Source organism: Strix uralensis, chromosome 5 (assembly GCF_047716275.1).
Source record: "Strix uralensis isolate ZFMK-TIS-50842 chromosome 5, bStrUra1, whole genome shotgun sequence".
Taxonomy (NCBI): Eukaryota; Metazoa; Chordata; class Aves; order Strigiformes; family Strigidae; genus Strix; species Strix uralensis.
Genome location: NC_133976.1, coordinates 17,042,922 through 17,062,730, shown reverse-complemented (window position 1 = coordinate 17,062,730; position 19,809 = coordinate 17,042,922). Strand labels below are relative to the sequence as shown.

Sequence of the window (19,809 nt, the reverse complement as noted above, 5' to 3'; positions counted from 1 at the left end):
TCTCCTCATATGAGAGATAGTCCGATACCTTTAAAATCTTAGTGGCCCTTTGCCAAACCCACTCTAGAAGATCCATATCTTTCTCATACAGGGGAGCTCAGCACTGGACACAGCACTCCAGCTATGGTCTCACTGGTGCTGAAGGCAAGGATTCCCCCCCTTGACCTGTTGGCAATGCTGTCCCTAATGCAGCACAGGACGTTGGGCTTGCACACTCAAAAAATCTCTCCATTTCACTCAGATGGAAGGTACTAAGGGACTGGGGACGTGACGTCTACAAATGCATGAAAAAGCAAGATACAGGCACATGGCTAGGTAAAGGAAAGCACTGTTTCCCTTTGTTCCTACATACCTTAAAATGATTGTGACTGGAGGGGGACACAGACACTCACCTCAGACAAAAAAAAATGAGCTTATATTTACAGTCTTGTGGACTCTCTTACAAAGTTCAACAAAGACAAATCTGAAGTCCTGTACCGGTATTGGGGATTGAGCGGTGGGGTACGAGCTGTGCAGAAAAGGTCCTGGTGCAGCCAAGACGGTTTAACAACACATAGGGTAGTATTAGGGTCAGCACAAGCTGCAGATCAAAGGCAACAATTATCCCCCTCTGTTCAACACATGTGGGGTTCCACCTGGAAAACTGGGTACAGTTTGGGGCTCTAAATACAACTGAATCAACAGACTGGAGGCAATTCAGTTAAATGAACCCTAGAAAACTCAATCAATCAGCAGGCTGGAGCACTCAACTTGAGGAAAAGCCGATGGAGCTCAATTTGTTCAGCTTGAAGAAAAGTTTAGGGAAGATCTATTTCCACTACCATCCTCCACTACCTAAACAGCATTATAGAAGACAGGGCCAGACAGTTCACAGAAAGCACAACAAAAGGACAAGATGCAATAGTCAAAAGTTGCAACGAGAGAAATTATGAAGGGATATAGGAAAACACTCTTCCAGAATGAGTGAGTAAGCACTGGATTGGGTTGCCCATAGAGTTGTTCAGTCTCTGCCATTAGAGAATTTCAAACCTTAGCTGGGAAAGGCCCTGAGCAACCTTGCCTAACTTTGAAGATGGCTTTGCATGGATCTGGAGGATGAACCAGACACAGCAAATGAATAGGATGCTGGATAACACAAAGGTTCCTTTCACCTAGATTATTCCATGACTATGTTGCATCTCATATCTCGGGTTTTTAAGTTTTATAGTTCCATTAGAAATAGAACTATGTATGAATTTGAAGGAAAAGTTACTTCAAAAGGAAAAAAAAATAGTTATAAAATGGCAGCTAAATGTCAGATTTAATTTTTTAAAACAGTAAAATATCATAAATTTATAAGTACTTTTCGTCCCTTCAAATCTGCATTTTCTTCAGTAAACAATATTTCACTTTACACTATAACCATGTTACACTTGGGAAATCTTTCAGACTTGTTTAAAATGCATGACAGAAGTGTATCAGTAAAAGAGGAGAAATATGCAATATGCTGATGATTAACTCCCACTGAGACCAGAAAAGGCCTAACAGAATTCCCGCTACACTGCTACCTTTATCTCTCACCAGTTATACTGAAATTATTACAAAACTCAAGAAACTGAATTCAGTGGCACTGCTAAATTTTCTTTAAATTTAAATTCTTTTTTTTAATTGAGGCTTCAGTGTTCTGGTCTTTTACTTTTTTCCAAGGGCTACACAAATGATTCCTTCACATTAAACTAATATAACTAAGTATTTAACTGACAAATTACAATTAAAATTTATCTTATAGATGACATTAAAATGCTGGCCTCTAAAAATCACCAGTCCACACTGTTCAGCTAAACAGAGCATTACCTTTTTAAATCTGTTTTCCCATTTACCTATAGCCTTTTTTAAGCAGAACAGGTTATTTCTATAATCCAGTCACTTATGACTAATAACATAGTTGCTAATTAATTAGTTCTCCACATGGCCTAGTTTCCCCACTGACAGCTGTGTAAAGCTAAAATATTAACATGGCCAACAAGCAAATACCTTTAGAAATGTCATTCAGGAGAGTAACAGAATCAATTTAACTATTTAAAGTAAAATAAATGTTCAACAAAGGAAATCAAGAACAGAGTCCCTTTTCTGGATTTCCTGAGATGGACAGTCTGTGTCACCTGATAATGCAAGGTCTCCTGGTAGAAGGGGATTTTTTAAATTTATTTAGTCATTTGAATTTTTATAACATCTCAATCTAGTGATCCAGTCTAAGGTGCTATGAGGTTAATGAAAAATCATAACCTTCATTTTAACATCAGAGTTATAAAAGCCTAGCAAGTTGGGTAAATCCAAAATTAAAGATACAAAGCAACTATTGTAACTATGAGGGTCTAACCCAACCCTCTGCTAATCACCACCTATATGAATTAGTTCTTGCTCCAACTTTATGGTCATGACTGAACTTGAGAATAATATCTAGTAAGCCCTCTTTTCTTGTTTTTTAAAACTTGCAGTATTTTAACACAATTGCAAAGAAGTTGTTCCAATAATTAATCAGCTCCATTCGGAAAAATAATCTCTTGTTTCTTGCCTGACTTTTATTTCACCTCCTTTTCCATCTTTTGGATCTTTCTATACCTTTGTTAGACAGAAATGTTTTCCATTATGAAATTTATGTTCTTAGCATTGATATTTATAGCTGATTACAATTATCCTTAATTCACTCTTTCATTAGGAATACAATTTGAGCTTGAGTTTTTCAGTGTAGCTTATGTTATTTAATCTTTTAATAATTCATTACTTTAATCTCTAGTCTGTCATCTTTTAAACATCTTTCTTGAAATGTGAACAGTCAGAACCTAGTCTTCTCTTACAATTCTAGGAAACTAAAGAACTAAAAAATGGTTTAAACTATCACTAGGTTCTTGGCTTTGATCTAAATGGCTTTTAAAAATTCTTTAGGAAGCTCCAGGTAACACTCTCCATTGGAAGCTTACTGCACAAAATGGTATATGAACACACAACAAAAGATATTCCTCTCCTCAGAGTTTGTAATCTAGCTTCACTACATGTGAACAAAAAAATAAGAAACTTGAATTGTGGAAAAAGAAATCCAGTGCCAATAAAATGAGTCTGTTATAATAATGATTGTGTCAAATAATCAGAATTACAGAGACTACAAGGAAACAAACAAAAAATTCACAACTGCCAACTCCAGAAAAAGCATCGTCATAAAATGTTCTGCAGGGTGTTTGTCCCAAAGGAACATACTAATTATCAGAAAACTCACAACATTCCTCTAACATGCATGCAGGTACTCATATGAAATCTGTATACTGCATGTACACAATGGTGATTTCTACGTAACCGTTTTTAACTGATGGTCATACAATCATAAGTATATAAAAGCCAGAAAGGATTCCTCATTTTTCTGTGCTTTGGAGTTTTTCCATTAACTGTTTCCTTTGAAAGGAAACATGACTTCCTTGAAAAGATGATATTCTTTTACTCCAACTGTCTTAATTCCTTCAAAACAGTTGATTCTTTCAAAAAATCTGCCAGAGAAAGCTTTCCAGTGAACTGAGTATCATGCAACAGAAAAATTTCTTCTTTCTTCACAGATGGGACCATATAAGCTTCTTCCATACTCTCCATCCTTTGCTTGCTTGTACTGAAACTTTCTCTACTAATCTGCTATAAACTACATTCCTATTTCTATCATGTCTCTCTGCTAAAGAATATATAAATTACTGTTGCAAAGAAACTTTACCGGTACTCTAAAAAATCCTAAATCTAAATCCCAATAAATGTCGATTATAAAACCTCTAGCCTTTGCCATTGTCATTAAGACAGCCTTCAAAAATCTAAAAATGGGACTCAAAAGCAAGTTTTATTATGGTTCAAATAGTAACCAAATTGGTAGATACTGCAGTGAAATGCTTAACTACTAGACACATTGTCCACTTTGAACAAAATCAGTCAGATTATCATCGAATCATTTATACTGGAAAACACATTTAAGATCAAGTCCAACTGTAAACCTAACATGGCCAAGTCCACCACTAAACCATGTCCCTAAGCACCACATCTACATGTCTTTTAAATACCTCCAGGGATGGTGACTCAACCACTTCCCTGGGCAGCCTGTTCCAATGCTTGATAACCCTTTCGGTGAAGAAATTTTTCCCAATATCCAATCTAAACCTACCCTGGCACAACTTGAGGCCATTTCCTTTCATCCTATCACTTGTTACTTGGGAGAAGAGACCAAGACCCAGCTCTCTGCAACCTCCTTTCAGGTAGCTGTAGAGGGCGATACGGTCTCCCCTCGGCCTCCTTTTCTCCAGGCTAAACAACCCCAGTTCCCTCAGCCACTCCTCATAAAACTTGTGCTCCAGACCCTTCCCCACATTGCCCTTCTTTGGACATGGTCCGGCACCTCAATGTCTTTCTTGTAGTGAGAGGTCCAAAACTGAACACAGTATTCGAGGTGTGACCTCACCAGTGCTGAGTACAGGGGGACAATCACTTCTGTAGTCCTGCTGGCCACACTATTTCTGATACAAGCCAGGATGCCATTGGCCTTCTTGGCCACCTGGGCACACTGCAGGCTCATGTTCAGCTGTCTGTCAACCAACACCCCCAGGTCCTTTTCCACCAGGCAGCTTTCCAGCCACTCTTACCCAAGTCTGTAGTGTTGCATGGGGTTGTTGTGAACCAAGTGCAGGACCCGGCACTTGGCTTTGTTGAACCTCATACAACTGGCCTCAGCCCATTGATCCAGCCCAACCAGATCACTCTGTAGAGCCTTTCTACCCTCGAGCAGATCAACACTCCCGCTCAACTTGGTGTCATCTGCAAACTTACTGAGGGTGCACTCAATCCCCTCCTCCAGATCGTTGATAAAGATATTAAACAGAACTGGACTTGATACTGAGTCCTGCGGAACACCATTATCTAGTACCTTATGATAGAAGGGGAGGATATTTGCCTCTTGGAGATCAATTAATGTCATAATTAATTATAATTTACTAATTAATTACTTTATTATGACAGTAATTAATTGATTTATTAGTAGGTATGAAAGAAAACATAATAAACAGTCAATTTGCTGTATGCAAACTCCCTGCAAGGTCTCAACAAGTTCCTATGGACTTGGATGTCCATGGATGGAGCCATGCAGTACCATACATGCCTAAACAATCTGGAGCAGGGACTGAAAAAATAGTTACAAAACAAATAGATTTTTACAGAATTAAACAAGATAGATACATAAAAGGCAACTATAAAGCCTTGTCAGAACAACATTATTCATGCTGAGTAATCAGACAATAAAATGGGAGATGAAATTATGCATGAAGAAAAAAGCAACAGCTAACTTAATAAGAAGTTAGGATGGCTGAATAAGCAATGTGAGCACATAAAGGGAGAAGTCTTTCTGTTGATAAACTGTACAGTATAGTCACTAGGTACAGATCATGCTGGTATTTTTTAATTTCCTTACAAACCGGTCACCTTTTCTATCTTGGGATTCCACTACAACCTTGCCCAACTGCCTTCTCTCAGTTTGACAACTAAATCAAGAAAGATGCTTTTTCTTGTCTCCAGCATATTTAATCCACATTTTAAAAAAAAAAATGTTAACAGAATTAATGAACAGGAAGGCCTGAAGAATGGGAAGCCATGAACAATTTCATAAGACACAACAGAAATTTACTGAGGACATAAAATAACATTTGGCAGCTCATGAAGCTGGAAATGAGCATGATGAGGACCAGTGAGAGAACAGACTTACAGACAGGTATACAAATTCAATTTGCATCCAATGTCTTCTTACAGTAGATGGACCAGAGGCTCAGAGCCTCGGTCCATAGGCAGTTCCTTAACACTTACCACTGGTGCATATTGTTAGTAAAACTGCAGTTGGTTATTTTTAAAATATTTATTTATTTATTTAACATTCACCTTTGAAGTGCTCCCTCTTGTTTTCAGAATTAACACCCTCTTCAAAATGAAGAAATTCAGATTCTTTCAATATATTACTTAAGGCTTCTGTAGATAACAGTAAGTTATTTCAAATGTGTCCTCACAAAGTAAGGGGAAGTAAATATTTTAAAACCAAAGCTCAGATTCTGATGATACATTTGTTGCCAGTTATATTAATTGAAATACCTGATGCTCACACTGTAAGTGAAAACAGGGAAACTGATTTGAAAAACAACACCACCCTATTTAATTGAGAATGAAAGATTCTGATTCTTTGCTGAGGATTTAGTGTGCAAGAATAACACTGGGTAAAAACACTGGAATCTGTATCACAGGCAAACAATAGTCAGTGCCCAGAAAATATCTACCCTTCATTAAATGAAGGGTTTGATTTAACTATTGTATTGAATCCATCTAAATAGCTTAGCCGAAAGGGAAAAAAAGCACACTTCTAGAATAGAGTGCTAGGGAAATTATGGAGATTATGAAATGATTTACTGTGTTTATGATCCCCAAGCATTTTCTGCAGTGTTCAAAAAAAAGTAATTAAGGCAAAAGAAGGAAGAGAACTATGCATAAAAGGATATGGAACAGAAACAAGGTAAAATATGTTGCCATGACTGAACACCATTCTTTAATGTCTACACATATCATCTGGGGCTTATTATTTGTCTCAGTTTTGTTGTCTCCAAACAGTTCCAGGTGGCTTCCACCTCTACAAGCTAGTAAAATATTAAATAAATGTTGAAATGCCACAAAATGGACCCATACACAGAATTTTATTGAAAAACATAGTATTAATGTACTGCAGGCAGAAAAAGCACAAAAATAAAGATATGAGATTTCCCCATCTAACGTATATAATAACTAATCTGCTACCTAACACCTTATTTTGTACTACTCGTATAAATCTAATACACCACAACATATAAAATGCAATTCTGACTCAGCCCCTCTATCATGCCACCCTCTGAATTTTGACTGTCATAACAGCTACTAGGAATGGGATTCTTCTCATTGAACTTTACATCTGACATAGTCATAAGTGTAGGCTTTTGATCATCACTTGGAGGCATTTCTAAAGAATGATTCATCTGATCTAATTTAGACATCTAAATTAGGTCTGATGAACTGCCCTCAGGATGTTATCTTTCTCCATTAACTATAAATAGTTTAAACAGTCAACTGAGTTGTAAATACCTATAACTAGACCCTCTCCTGATAGACAAGATAGAGCTAATTATTCTCAAAAGAAAAGAAAAACAACATAAAACTTTCTAGCAACCACCTGTCGAGAGTCTGTTTTAACCCCTGTAGTTCCTAACTGGCATATGATACCATAACCACATGCCAAAGTGCATCCCTAGCCAAGATACTCTCGTATCACTGCGAAGATACAATACAAGCAATAATGGTGCACACTGCCTTGTTCAGATGGTTTTGCTTTGGTCAAGGAGATAAAATGGCAGAAGACAATGGTTGGACTAAATGATCTTCAAGGTCTTTTCCAATCTAGATGATTCTGTGAAGACAATACAAAGCTATAAGGTGGTGACACACTTCAACCATTACAAACTTGGACCTGTTAAAATCGAAAGCAGATGGAATCTTTCCATCAACAATCTCCTAAATCACCTCAAAACAAGCACATGGAACATTTTCTAGGTAAGACGATAATGTTACAGTTCTACTATCAGAACAATTACATTAAAAATGGTTAATACCTATTTTAACAGTTATGCCAGAGAAGTATGAAAATTCCACAAAACTACATATGAACCTTAGACAACAATAAAAGCCAGAATTTCTGACAAAATCCTCTTAACCCTAGACCAGAAAAGGAACTAAATGCTTTAGTGATGATCTAGGCTTCACTACCAAACTGCACCAAGCCACGTAGTCACCTGAATGCCTCAAGATTCCTCTGTTTTCAGAGTTAGCTATCCAGACATTTAGAACTCTGAGTACGTCCACTACTTCTGCCAATTCAATTAAGATTAGTGAATTCCCATTTAGGGTCCACAAACTGACAGTTCTTCACACTCTGTCACATTCCATCAGAGGAATGCGATCCAGTAAGTACACTGACAGCATGTCTAGTACACAGTTCAGAACAAAAGAGAGCAGCAATTTAACTAAAAACTACAAATGAAATAGGTACAATGTTCCATGTATTGTCCAGTTATATGAGCTTTTCTCCAAGCAGGAGACAAACTCGATTCTCTTATCCTGACAAGACTGAAACCCATATCCACCACATTTCAGCAAAGCAGAAAATATGTTTCTCCAGCCAGCTGGCAAGGACACCAAATATAAGGGAAGAGGTCTGGTTTCTGTGCCCCTGGCCCCTCCACTGGAATTTTTACACAGGAGAAATCATATAAAATACCAGTTCTGAAAACATCAGACCTCCTCTCTTTTACAAGGAAAAACAGTGAGATAGTTCAGTCCTCTCTTGGCTCTATTCTTAGAATGCATGGCCACACAGTGGACCACCTACAGCAAATAATAGTTCCATCCACCCTCTCTGTAAGACAGCTAAATAGCGCATTTTATCAGCAGAAAGATGACCACCCTTCCCCTAACACTGTCAACTCTTTCAAAGAATAACATTAAAGGAGAAAAATCAGATGATTAAGCACAGGAAGACAGTTCCAGGCTATAAATGTTGATCTGCTGTAGATATCCAATTTAGAGGTACTTGATTTAGTTTCTTAAGAAATCTCTCTCCAGTGTTTACACCAATAGGTTAAGAATACATAATTCAACCTATACATAGTACCCTCCCCTCCCTTGTTGCCTGGTGTGTACTCTATTCAGCAGCACCTAAATTCTCCCAAACACTACACAGGAAACGAAGATCTCTACCACAACTACAGGCTAGTATTGCTGACACTGACCATCACCACAGTTGAATTCTTCCACAGATCTTGCACTGTTTGTCTTCCTCTCTTGATATCCACAAACTTTGTCCAGACTGATAGCTAAGTTTGATTTCATTTATCTTGGGAAGACTGTAAAACAGGAAACTCATGTATTTTCTCTAATTTTGTTCTCCTTTTTGATGGAAAGATGCAATACAGATATGGAAATTGAGATTACTGTGACTAGGTTTTAAGTGTTTACTGGTACACAAGACTCCCGTTGTTTAGCATGACATTCAAGAGGTTATGACATGCCCTTTTCTGCTAGGGCAAATGACCAGCCTTAAGTATACTCAAAAAGTTTATACATCTATGAATGTGTATCTTACCTCTCTCCATTCTTTGTTTCCAATGGCTTGTGTGTACAAAACACAGACTGTGAAAAGAAAAAATATTTGGTCATTTTCAGACTTTAACATATTCTTAAATTAAGTGAACCAATTTTGTAGTCTGTTGTGCTATTCAAATTGGTAACTAGGACAATCAAATAGTAATGTGTTTTCCCTCAGTTTTCAGTATGCCTAACCAGATGGTCTAGTTGTTGCAGCAATGAGCTAATAAATAGGGTGGTTCTAAAATGGGAGACAACACTTATGCTTGACCTCCAGCAAATCACTTTACAATCCTTAGCAGTAAAATTGGATAAAAGCAAGACTTCATTAAATGTGGATGGTCTGGCTATCCTAGTTAATCTAATGCATAATTACCCTAAATTATGCTTCCTTCAAGAGATGAGAGAACTATAATAAAAACAAATGAGGACCCTACTGGAAAAAGACAGGGGAATTAAAAGTGGAAAAAAGAAAAAAAAAAACTTCTCAGGTTTTATTGCTTAATTCTGCTTCAAAATATTTATATGTATCTATATCTATCTCGCATATTCAACTTCTATTTTTAAACTAAAACCTAATAAAAAATTTAATCAATCAAGTTTGTCAACCTAAGTTGTTTTTGAAAGACCAAGCAGCATAATCCCACAGGAATCACTCTCCTTACAGATCTGTTTTTCCAGTACAGAACCCACTACACCTTAATCTGCAGCTTCCATCACAGGGACAGGTGACAGATGTACAGTGATTATAATCAGGTCTTTTAAAAACTACTATAAGTACAAAACATTTGCACAGAAGGAGTACTACAAATTTTAGTTTCTACAGTCTTGAACTAGTTGCAGCTAACAACCATAAAGCAATTTTTGCCTGGAACTCCACTACAACCCTTTTCTAAACAATGGAAATACAGATATTTGAACACTTTTTGCCTGACAAATTCTTCTCCTGTGCCAATCATTAATTTTCAGCAGAACGTTAAAAATAATACTGTTTTGGGTTGCAGCCTTGAATAATAAAGGTAGAAGCCTGGTTTTTTTCTCAATGAAGTCTGAATCATCAAAGTACAAATGAAGTCAAACTTCAAACTATATTTTCTTCTTACTTGAAAGGTATTTGCTCCACACACACAAAAAATCCCATTAGGCAGTAGCAAATAAGAAGAATAACAGCAAAAAGCAAGTTCAATATTTTAGCTCACATAGAAGTTAAAAGTTAATATAACTCAACTTTTTTTTCAAATAAAGTGTCTTTTAGAAGAAGAAAAAGCTTTTACAAAAAATTTTAAAATAGTTCTGTGGAAATGTCTGTCTTTCTCCATTATTCTAAATGAAACCTTGGGCAATCATGCTCCTAGCTTTGGTTCCTGCTTATAGTAGGACGAACCCAAAGCAACAAGCCTATTTTTACAGCACACTCTGGAGTAGATTGCTGAACTATATTACATGAAAAATAAAGTTAAATGGGCAAATATGAGAAAACAGAGACAAATGGAAGCTATGACATCAGCTACAGAAGTGTCTGAAGGTTACTGAACTTCTGACTAACCTTTGCATCTAGTAAGATCTGTGCCAAGGTAACCCTGGGAGAAGAAGGAAATGTTGTCAAAGGAAGTTTCCATAGATAAAACCAAGCCAAAAAATATTCTCTAGAAATACCCCTACTGCTAACAGTATCAGGTAGGCTCTCACAAACATTCCTTTCACTTTCCTCTCTGGAAAATCTTTTTAAAATTAATGTTACCAGTTCTGCAATAATGAATATTTTCCAATTTTCAGTAGTTGTTTCCAAAAATGCAAATGTCTTACTAATTTCAAAATCAGATATAATTGTGGATTTTGTCCGTTTTGACAAGAGCTTACATCTAAGTTTTCAATTAGAAATTTCTCATACCTGTAACCCCAGTTGAGAATAGAACTGAAAATCATTTAGAGGAAAAGCCACTCTACAGATGATGTGCACTTTTGCTATTCAGATATTTGTATTGTCCAGATTTTTCTTAAACATAATCATTTTTCACTATCGATTTGCTGCTTTATTTTTGTACTACATCCTGCCCTGTGTATTAGTGTTAATACAGTAAATCAAGTAACAATTGTGCATTGCAGCTGTGGAACAAAAAAGAATATTAAAAAAGGAGAGATTTAATATTGAGGAGAAGAAAGCAATAATAAAACTGTAAAATATCCACTATCATCAAATTTTCAGAAAAGAAACATTCTGACACTACCTTATCTCCCTAGTTTATGAAGCCAAATAAAAGAATAGCTATGACAAAAAGACTAAAAAAGATTACCATAGGATAATTTTAGTCTCCTACCATGGTTGATGAAATGGGAGTCACACAATATAGAAGGGTTAAAAAACAGGTGTAAAGCTCCACCTTAAAACTAATTCAGTCTCTTTCTCTATTCCTACATTTTGGAAGGCTGCTCACACATGTCTGTCAGAATCCTTGTTTCCAAATTCAGTTTCTTCATAGGCAGTTTACTTTTTTTTTTTTTTAATCTTTGGAGGACTTATAGCAAGCAATGCCTATCATTCTCACCTTTTCATTGCTGAGGCATTAGTAGACTTCTATTCCTCTCCACTACCAGTGGCTCCCAGCGCTCCTAAAGGTATATCCCAGGACTGGGACCACCTCTCTAGTTTAAGAATCATTTCTACAAAACCTTAAATGAGGAAAAAAGAGCTAAAAATTTGTAGTATAACTAGCAATTTTCTGACATTTATCTAGGTTGCAGATGTGGCAGGTACTTTAAATATAGTGAAGATATAGACTAATAATCATCTTGTAATATTTACTGTATCATAAGTACAAGATGAAAGTTTAACAGTGATACATACACATGCATCTCAAACTGACTTTTCAAAAAAAAAGTCAGTCCTAATGAAAGCTATAGAAAAGACATACATTCCAGACTTTCCGATAAATACTTTGCAAAATTAGAATAATTTAAAAACTTCTTCCACCTTTCCTCTAAAGGTCCCCCTAGAAATTTTCAGGAAACCGTCCGTGATACTGATCTCCATCAGTGGTAAGATTCACTGTCCTTAAAGGCTCTTGGAGAGACAGTTTTATAACGATCCTGATAACATACTAATTACAGTAATCTCTCAAAAACTTATTCAAAGTCATATCCAACTGGAGAAATGCAGATAAATTTTATCTAAAGCACCTGACCTGCTCAAACCAGAAATCTAAGGCTTCATGAAGTAACCATATTTTTTTGTGAGAGGGGAAGGAATAAAGTGGGATAAATAGGAAATTCTTAAGTTTCAAAAGCCAACACATCATGCAACCGCATCCTAAAACAGAGCTGAACAACCAGTTCTCCTGTAATCTGGAAAACTGAGGGAGCAATGAGGAAGTTCAGAGCAGCGCATTGATGAAGAGTAATATACTCTCACAAGGAAGCTGGCTGAGAAACCCTTTTGGAAGGTTTTGCCATATGAGCTCTTCCAAGGGAAGATACATACATACCTACAGTCAGATATATTAACATTTAGTATTTTTTAACTCTGGACACTGATACCACAGTGTCAAATTCAAGGAAAATTTAATGAAATCTTGCAATGAAGAAGAGGATGGAGGTGTCAACAGTTATCACTGAGTTGTGGATTCAGTTCCCAAAATATTATAGTCTGCACCTTCTTATTTTCCTGGATAGTTTGGGCATCCCTTACCCTTACCCTTTCCCATTCAATGTGCATATGCTTATCCTTTACCCTGGCAATTACTGTTACATCCAAACTGCTCACCTAAGTTTTCCCAAACATAACAGCACATCTATTCCCTTTCAAGGAAGCCTTAGCCACGGTAAAGTTAGCCTTTTCGCCATGCTACCTAAATCCTTCCATGATCCTGCACTCAGTTCTAGCAGGGGCTCCCCATTACTCTTCATTGTCCAGCTTCTATATCTTCTAGGCAGAGCTTCCTGAAGGCCCCTTTGTCCCTACTGTCATGAGATTCTTCTCATTGTTCCTATCTTACATGGAGGGATCCTCCAGGGAAGCTTTTACCTCTCCAGTCTTTCTATCAGACTTTCTGTTATCATACTCGGGAGTCACAGGGCTCCACAAGAGGACATTCCATCCTGACCATGGTGCTGCCACTACAACTGCACAGTGGCTCGGTTTGACTAGCCAGTGCATGGGAAGAGAATTATTCTGCCTGTTATTAGATGAAGAAACATGCCAAATTCATCAATCTACATCTCCTTTACAGGTCTTATCCCTGCCTCATCAGGGAAGTACTGCTTTAGCTCATTCTCTCCAAGAATTTTTTTTTTAAAAAAGGGTTTTCTCAAAACTATTCCTAGAAAATACAATCTTCACACTGGAAGAACAGAATGGTCCAAATGCTACAGTAAATCAATATATATGACTTGCTCTGACTCCACTGAGGAGAAAGCACTGTCAGTAAGAGACTTCAGTATTGTTTAAAATACTTCATGGACAAGGCCTATCCAAGTTTGTCCTGTCTATATCTAATATCTCTACATTATTTCTGTAACTTGTCTCTAGAGAGGCGAAGTGCCAGCTTCCTCTTGGTGTGAATATTCTAGATTGCAGGGAAGTGTTCCGAATTGGAATAAATACTAAGTAGCAATTACAGTATCAAAAAAAGACTAAGCAAACCTCCTAAGAGAACTGAGAAATCACAAGTTCCTTTTTAATTTCAGGAGAAGGCTGTTTATGTCGACATGAGAATCAACTATATTCATGTCCCTCTGTGAAAAAGACCAAGAGATTAAAATCAGATTTTCACTATCAGTATGATCCCTAGATAACTGCACTGGAGTTTGAAAAACATACTAGAATTGGCCTACTCAAGTCCAATGAGACCTCAACATACAGAGTGACTCTACATGGTTCTATCTTGTCTGAGATCTAATGGCTGCAAATTCAGTGGGTCTAAAAGCAGATCTTGTGAAAGTTGCATGATCCTGGTTTTGACACCTTTTTTAGCTAACAGGATAAAATTACTGTATACAGACCAGCCTAAGAATAGCCTTTGTCCAAGTAAACAGACACTGAGGAAAGTTATTCTCTATACTTCCAACTACAGAAAAGGCTAGCACTTTTTATACTACATCCTTACCCCTTTCACTTTTACAGTAGGGCCATATCTCTGTGCTCAACTAAAGGACACTAGGAGCAAACTAAACTTGTTAACAAAAAGACCTGCAGAATATGAAAACTATATATACACTGTTTGGAGAGTACCCACAATCAAAGTTGCTTTGCCAAGTAATTTCTTGAGTGCAAATACAGTATGAGCATCTACAGAGCCAACAGTTTCCCCCTTCTCTCTTTATCAAGGACAGTATTACTGTATTCCACATTTTTGTACTGCTAACCTGATTAGCAGCATAACTGGGAACCCACAACTTCAGACCAGATCTCTAAAGCACACCACCAATTTGAGTGCTTTAAATAAGCTATTTACCAGAAACAAGAAAGCAGTACATTTTGAAAAGTTAGTCAAGGTTATTACACTTTAAAAAATATTTCCATATACCTTGAATCCATAGAAAATACCACCAGTTTATTTCTCAGAAATATTTTAAGGATAGATATTAAGAGTTCTTTAGGCTTTCCTGCCACTGTTTCCTTGTGTCCCTTCCCCAACATGGGTCACCCACCAGCCACTATTGCTTGGGCTTACCCACCGGCCCCGGCTTGGGCTGCCCACAGGCCACAGACCCTTCAGAGGTGTACTGCCTTTCACATGGGCTGTCTCCTTTCAAGGATGCATCTCTAGCAACATATGTTCAGAAGCATGGCTCCAGCAGTATCTTTGGCAGCTGTGTCTCTAGCTCCTAGCTGCTGATGCTTTTTTTCTAAAATACATTTGGGCAGGAGCACTGTGTGCTCCCCTGGCTGACAGAAGTTCTGGCAGGCAATGGTTACTCGCATGGCTTTCAGAGCAGACTGGAACCAGCTGTGACAGCCACAGGATGGTTCATAGACTTCCCACACAGGTCACATTGCAGTCCCCAGCTGCGCAAACCCAGCAATTTATGCCTAATACAGTTCCGTATCTGATAAAAACTTGAAGTACTTGTCCCTAATATTATTTGAGCTTAAAACTAGACACCTCATCACTTTTTTGAAAGGTGCCTTGATTCAATAATGAGATCTCTGAATTCAATTTATCAGTGGCAATAGGTCACTGACCACTCTTCAAAACTGTTTAACCTAGACAACTGGGGTTTTATTAGTCAACCAAAAACCAGTTAGTAATACGCAAGACACTCAGTTCTGCTTTTGCGTGATCTCCCTACACCATAGTATTGTCTATGTCTCCTTTTTTTAAAAAAATGTTTTACAGGTTAGGAATATCAGAGCTACTCCTAACTTCATACAGCTTCTCTGCAGGAAGTAGAAGCTTTTCCCATCAAAAGTCTGTTGTGGAATCTCTCTCAAGAAACTTTTGGTTAAGAACAGTAAAACATACTCTCACAAAAGTACTCAAATGTTTCATACTGTCACATGACTCAGTATTCAAGGTTAACCCATCAGGACATAGCTACATGTCCAGACACTTGATAGAAGTATATGTGTGTGTCAGGTTATTTCCAATGTCAGTAAGCACAATACATGGTACTCTAAGGAAGAAAAGCCCAGGCTTAAATAAGGAAAATTAACTTTAGAGAGTTGTAGGGAAGACAACATGACCCAATACACCATAATCTAAGGACTAGTCAATTAACACTACAGAAGTACTTTGATTAAACACTATCAGAAAAAAAGAAAATCTTTTGTGGTCTCAGTTCCTTGATAAAAGTTTTATAAAGTGTCTGATAGAGGAAGATAGTCATGAATTTTAAATCAAAAGTCCCATCATATATAAATTCATAGGCATGGCAGTTTTTTGGGATCCAGTCATACATTAATAAAACTTATGGGGAAAGTGGGTGTCACTATCTTACATACCTGAAAACACTAATTCATAAACCATCATACTATTTTTGATCAGGAAAGGTCATGTTTCCCAGAGATTAATTAATTTTATTTTTCAGCGTATGACTAAGATTAGTGGACACGATGTACTAGCAGCAACAAGTACTTCTAGTTTATTTAGAAGTCTGCTTACTAGCTTTGAAAGAAATCTAGAACAACAGATACTTAAAAAAACCCAAACTTCTCTGCAATCATTAATGTTAGGAAAACGTACATTGACTGCTAAATAGGATACCATGTAGCTGAGGAAAGCAATACTGAATTAAAATTCCAGTTCATATAACAGAAACTGTAAGTGTAACTTATTTAAGAGTAACTTAATTACTTTAAATAATCGTCACAAAGACAATGTAAACCTAACTGACAGTGAAGAAAGTCACCCGCCTAATTTTTAACCCAGTGTTTATGCATTTGGAATATATGATGATGAGAAACAGTAAAATGCTATATACTTACTCGGATCAGATTTAGAAAATGTATCTCTGTCCAAAAGATTTCTGAAAAAAAAGGATAAAAATAATCTTACTTATAAAAACCAGTGAAAGATACACATCAGATACCAATGCATATGTTTTTAACAATTTTGATGAAGAGTCAGCTTAGTTTTCTGCCCTCCTATGTAGGATTTACTCAAAGTCAGTCAGCACTAACACTTGAGTCGTCTTACATTTCATTATATTATACATTTTGAAATTGAGCAAACTGTGGCTCACATACTCCAATACCATGAAGTGAAAAGCAACACATGACAGACACATTAAATATATGATGGACATCGGGAACAGAAATACCTTTAAACCACAAACGTCTACCAGATATTAACTTGCTAGCTGAACCAAAAAACTTTAGACTTTACTTAAGAGAACAGCTATGAGATTTCAAAGCCATCAGGTTCCGTAAGAATCTGTCATGGATGAGTAAGGTAAAGAAAACTAAAGCATAGACAGGACCTACATGAAAATTAGAAATTTTCTAAATATCTACAAAATACCTAGGAATAAGTAGTAAGAACTAATTTCTTTGTTATGTAATGCAGTCCCAGTATCGTAGCCACACTTCAGGCAACTGTCAATGGTACACAGGTGAGGAGACTGAAATTAACAATAAGTCTAGAGAATCAGGACTTACCAGAAAACCATTCTCAAAATAGTTACCAACATTTCATCATTCAAAAATAAAAATTTAAAATAAAATTTTTAAAAAAATCTTGACAAAAAATGGTCTAAAAACAGGATGCTATTGAACAGGGACAAGAAAGAGCTATTAAACTTAAGCAGGCAGTTTAAGTTAGGTATTAAACTGCATAACACATATGCATAGCTGCATATAGCTGGATATACAGCAGTTATGTCAAAAATGGTTCTAGACATCACAGTAGATCACAAATTGAATGCAAGTCAGGAAACTTGTGCCTTTGGGAAAAAGGCATACTGGAATACATAAACAAAAATGCCACTTTAGCGTAATTGTCTGGTCTTCATAACACTGGTAAACACTCAATTCAAGCAATCATGTTTTGAGCACTACAGTTTCTTGCAATTTAAGACAGACATGGAGCCACCAGAGTCCAGCGGAAGCAGAAATAATCAGAAGTCTATAGAATATATCTATGAGGAAAACACTGCTGCAAATTGAAGCTGCTCTCCATGTAGACAGAGCAAGTAGGAACAGGTTTAACCCTAAATTGAATCTTCTGCACTGCAGGTGCAGATGTTGAAATTTATTCCATTGTTTTACCTTCTTTCATTGTTAAAGGTGGCCAGACATCATGTGAAATCTCCACCACTGAAGGTCTTTAAGAACATGTTAGGTAGCTACAAGTCCTAATAAGTTCTTTGATTCTACCCTGGAGCAAGAGGAAGGATTAAATAACAGTTTACAACCCTTACAGCTTATTATTTTTAATAATTAGTACAGCCTCTTCAAAGGTCACCATTTATTACTCTCATTGAGATCCATACCCCATTATTTTTGTGCTACTGAACAGTGCTGAAACGTGTATTAACATGTTGTTCAATACACATGTTCTAAGCGCGCTGTCCACTCAGACTTCAACAAGGAAAAGATATTGTATGCCCACTTCAGTTATTGCCAAGTCCACATTTCAGAACAAGCAATATGAGCAAAAGACAGCTTTAAAAGAACATTGGATGCACCTGTTTCATTTACTTTAGCCAAAGTAGGCACTAGGATTAAAATTAGTATTCGTGAATGAACCTGAAGTCTGCAAATGCTACTTACTTAGAACTTCTCTAATCCATTCAGAAGTGGGATTTTTATATATGCATTTAATTGTACTTAGACAGAGTGTATTCCATCTTAACCAAAAATGTGCAAATATAAATTGAAATATTAACCCAGGAAAATCAGCAATTCCAAGTCTGTATTTGACAATGACCACTACAAACTGTTTTAAAAGACAGTACAGTAAGTTTAGCAATATCAGAATTGCCAGTACAAAATGAAAATTGCCTCCTATTTCTCTTTAATTATACATACCTAGATGTGCCATTAATTCATGGTAATTAGAATTGGTTTTATTATCCCAAAATGAATTGCTATAGAAACTTAGAATTAGGGTTATATGAAAGAAATAGTACATTAGGGTTTGGGATATGCCTCCTGTGATCACCATGAGGATTCCAAGCAATTTTAAATCCTCTGTGTAAATATTATACCATGACGTTACAACTGGCATGTTACTGTTTGTGAATGCAGACTAAGATTAAACCATTTTAATGAATCTTATACTGAGCTTTGAGGTTTTTTTAATATTTCCTGCTTTTATTTTGTTCCTTTTTAAGTTTTCTCCTTCTGTTTTCCCATAAGAACATAAAGACTGGCCATACCACTTACTGTAAAGCTCAGTCTATCCCAACACTCTTATTCCAGGCGTTGCAAAAAGTAGCCACCATGGGAACAGCGTGAGAACAAGGTAAGAATCTGTAATACTTCCCAAGAATGTTCCTGGTCACCAACCATTATCTGCTCAGGGACTTCTTGAATTAAGAACATTTCTACATAGACAGTATCCCTGAAAGGATTGTAAAGGTGAGATACCAAAGTTTAACATTGTAGTTCAGGTCAGTAAGTGTCATTAATTCACAGTTTTGAACTAATACAGTTTGTAATATCCTTAATTCAACCCTTCACACATTTTACCATAAATAAACAATGTCTTCAGCAAAGTTTGCAGACATGTCTGATTTTCCAAATCATTAATAACCAACCAAAATAGCAACGTAAGAACTTAACAAGCTGTTCAAGCAATGCAGCCAGTTTCAGAAGGAAGTTAAAGACTAGTGCCAAGAGGGGAAAAAAAAAAAAAAAAAAGTCTGATTTGTCTGCTAAATCACCTAACAGCTCAAGAGACTGCTCAATTTCATTTGTGTGTTTTCATTTTAGGGGGGAAAACAATCAAAGTGCTCCTTTAAATATATGAAAACTGCATGGCACATAAGCATAGGACAATCTACAACCAAAAGAAATGCTAAAAGCTAAAGAAGAAAGAAGACTGGATGCATTTCTGGAACTTTATGTAGTCTTTATGCCCTTAATAGTCAGTGGCACTTTCTGCACAGGCTGAGCAATACATGGAGTATTTCTTTCCCTTTTTCCTGAGAAAAGCATTTCTCTTT

At 36.7% G+C, this 19,809-nt stretch overlaps 1 protein-coding gene across 5 annotated transcripts in view; it reads right to left on the bottom strand.

The window, feature by feature from the left end:
• Nucleotides 1-19,809, bottom strand: part of CPNE8 (copine 8) — a 107,127-nt gene that overhangs the window by 77,507 nt on the left and 9,811 nt on the right. For all 5 annotated transcript variants that reach the window (XR_012629138.1, XM_074870024.1, XM_074870025.1 and 2 more), the window contains exons 2-3: nucleotides 16,628-16,668; nucleotides 9,203-9,249 (exon numbers count right to left, since the gene is read on the bottom strand). Coding sequence is in view for 4 of the 5 variants with exons in the window: in XM_074870024.1 (XP_074726125.1) it covers nucleotides 9,203-9,249; nucleotides 16,628-16,668 (88 nt within the window). In the remaining variant the exon portion in view is untranslated. The remainder of the gene's footprint in view (nucleotides 1-9,202; nucleotides 9,250-16,627; nucleotides 16,669-19,809) is intronic.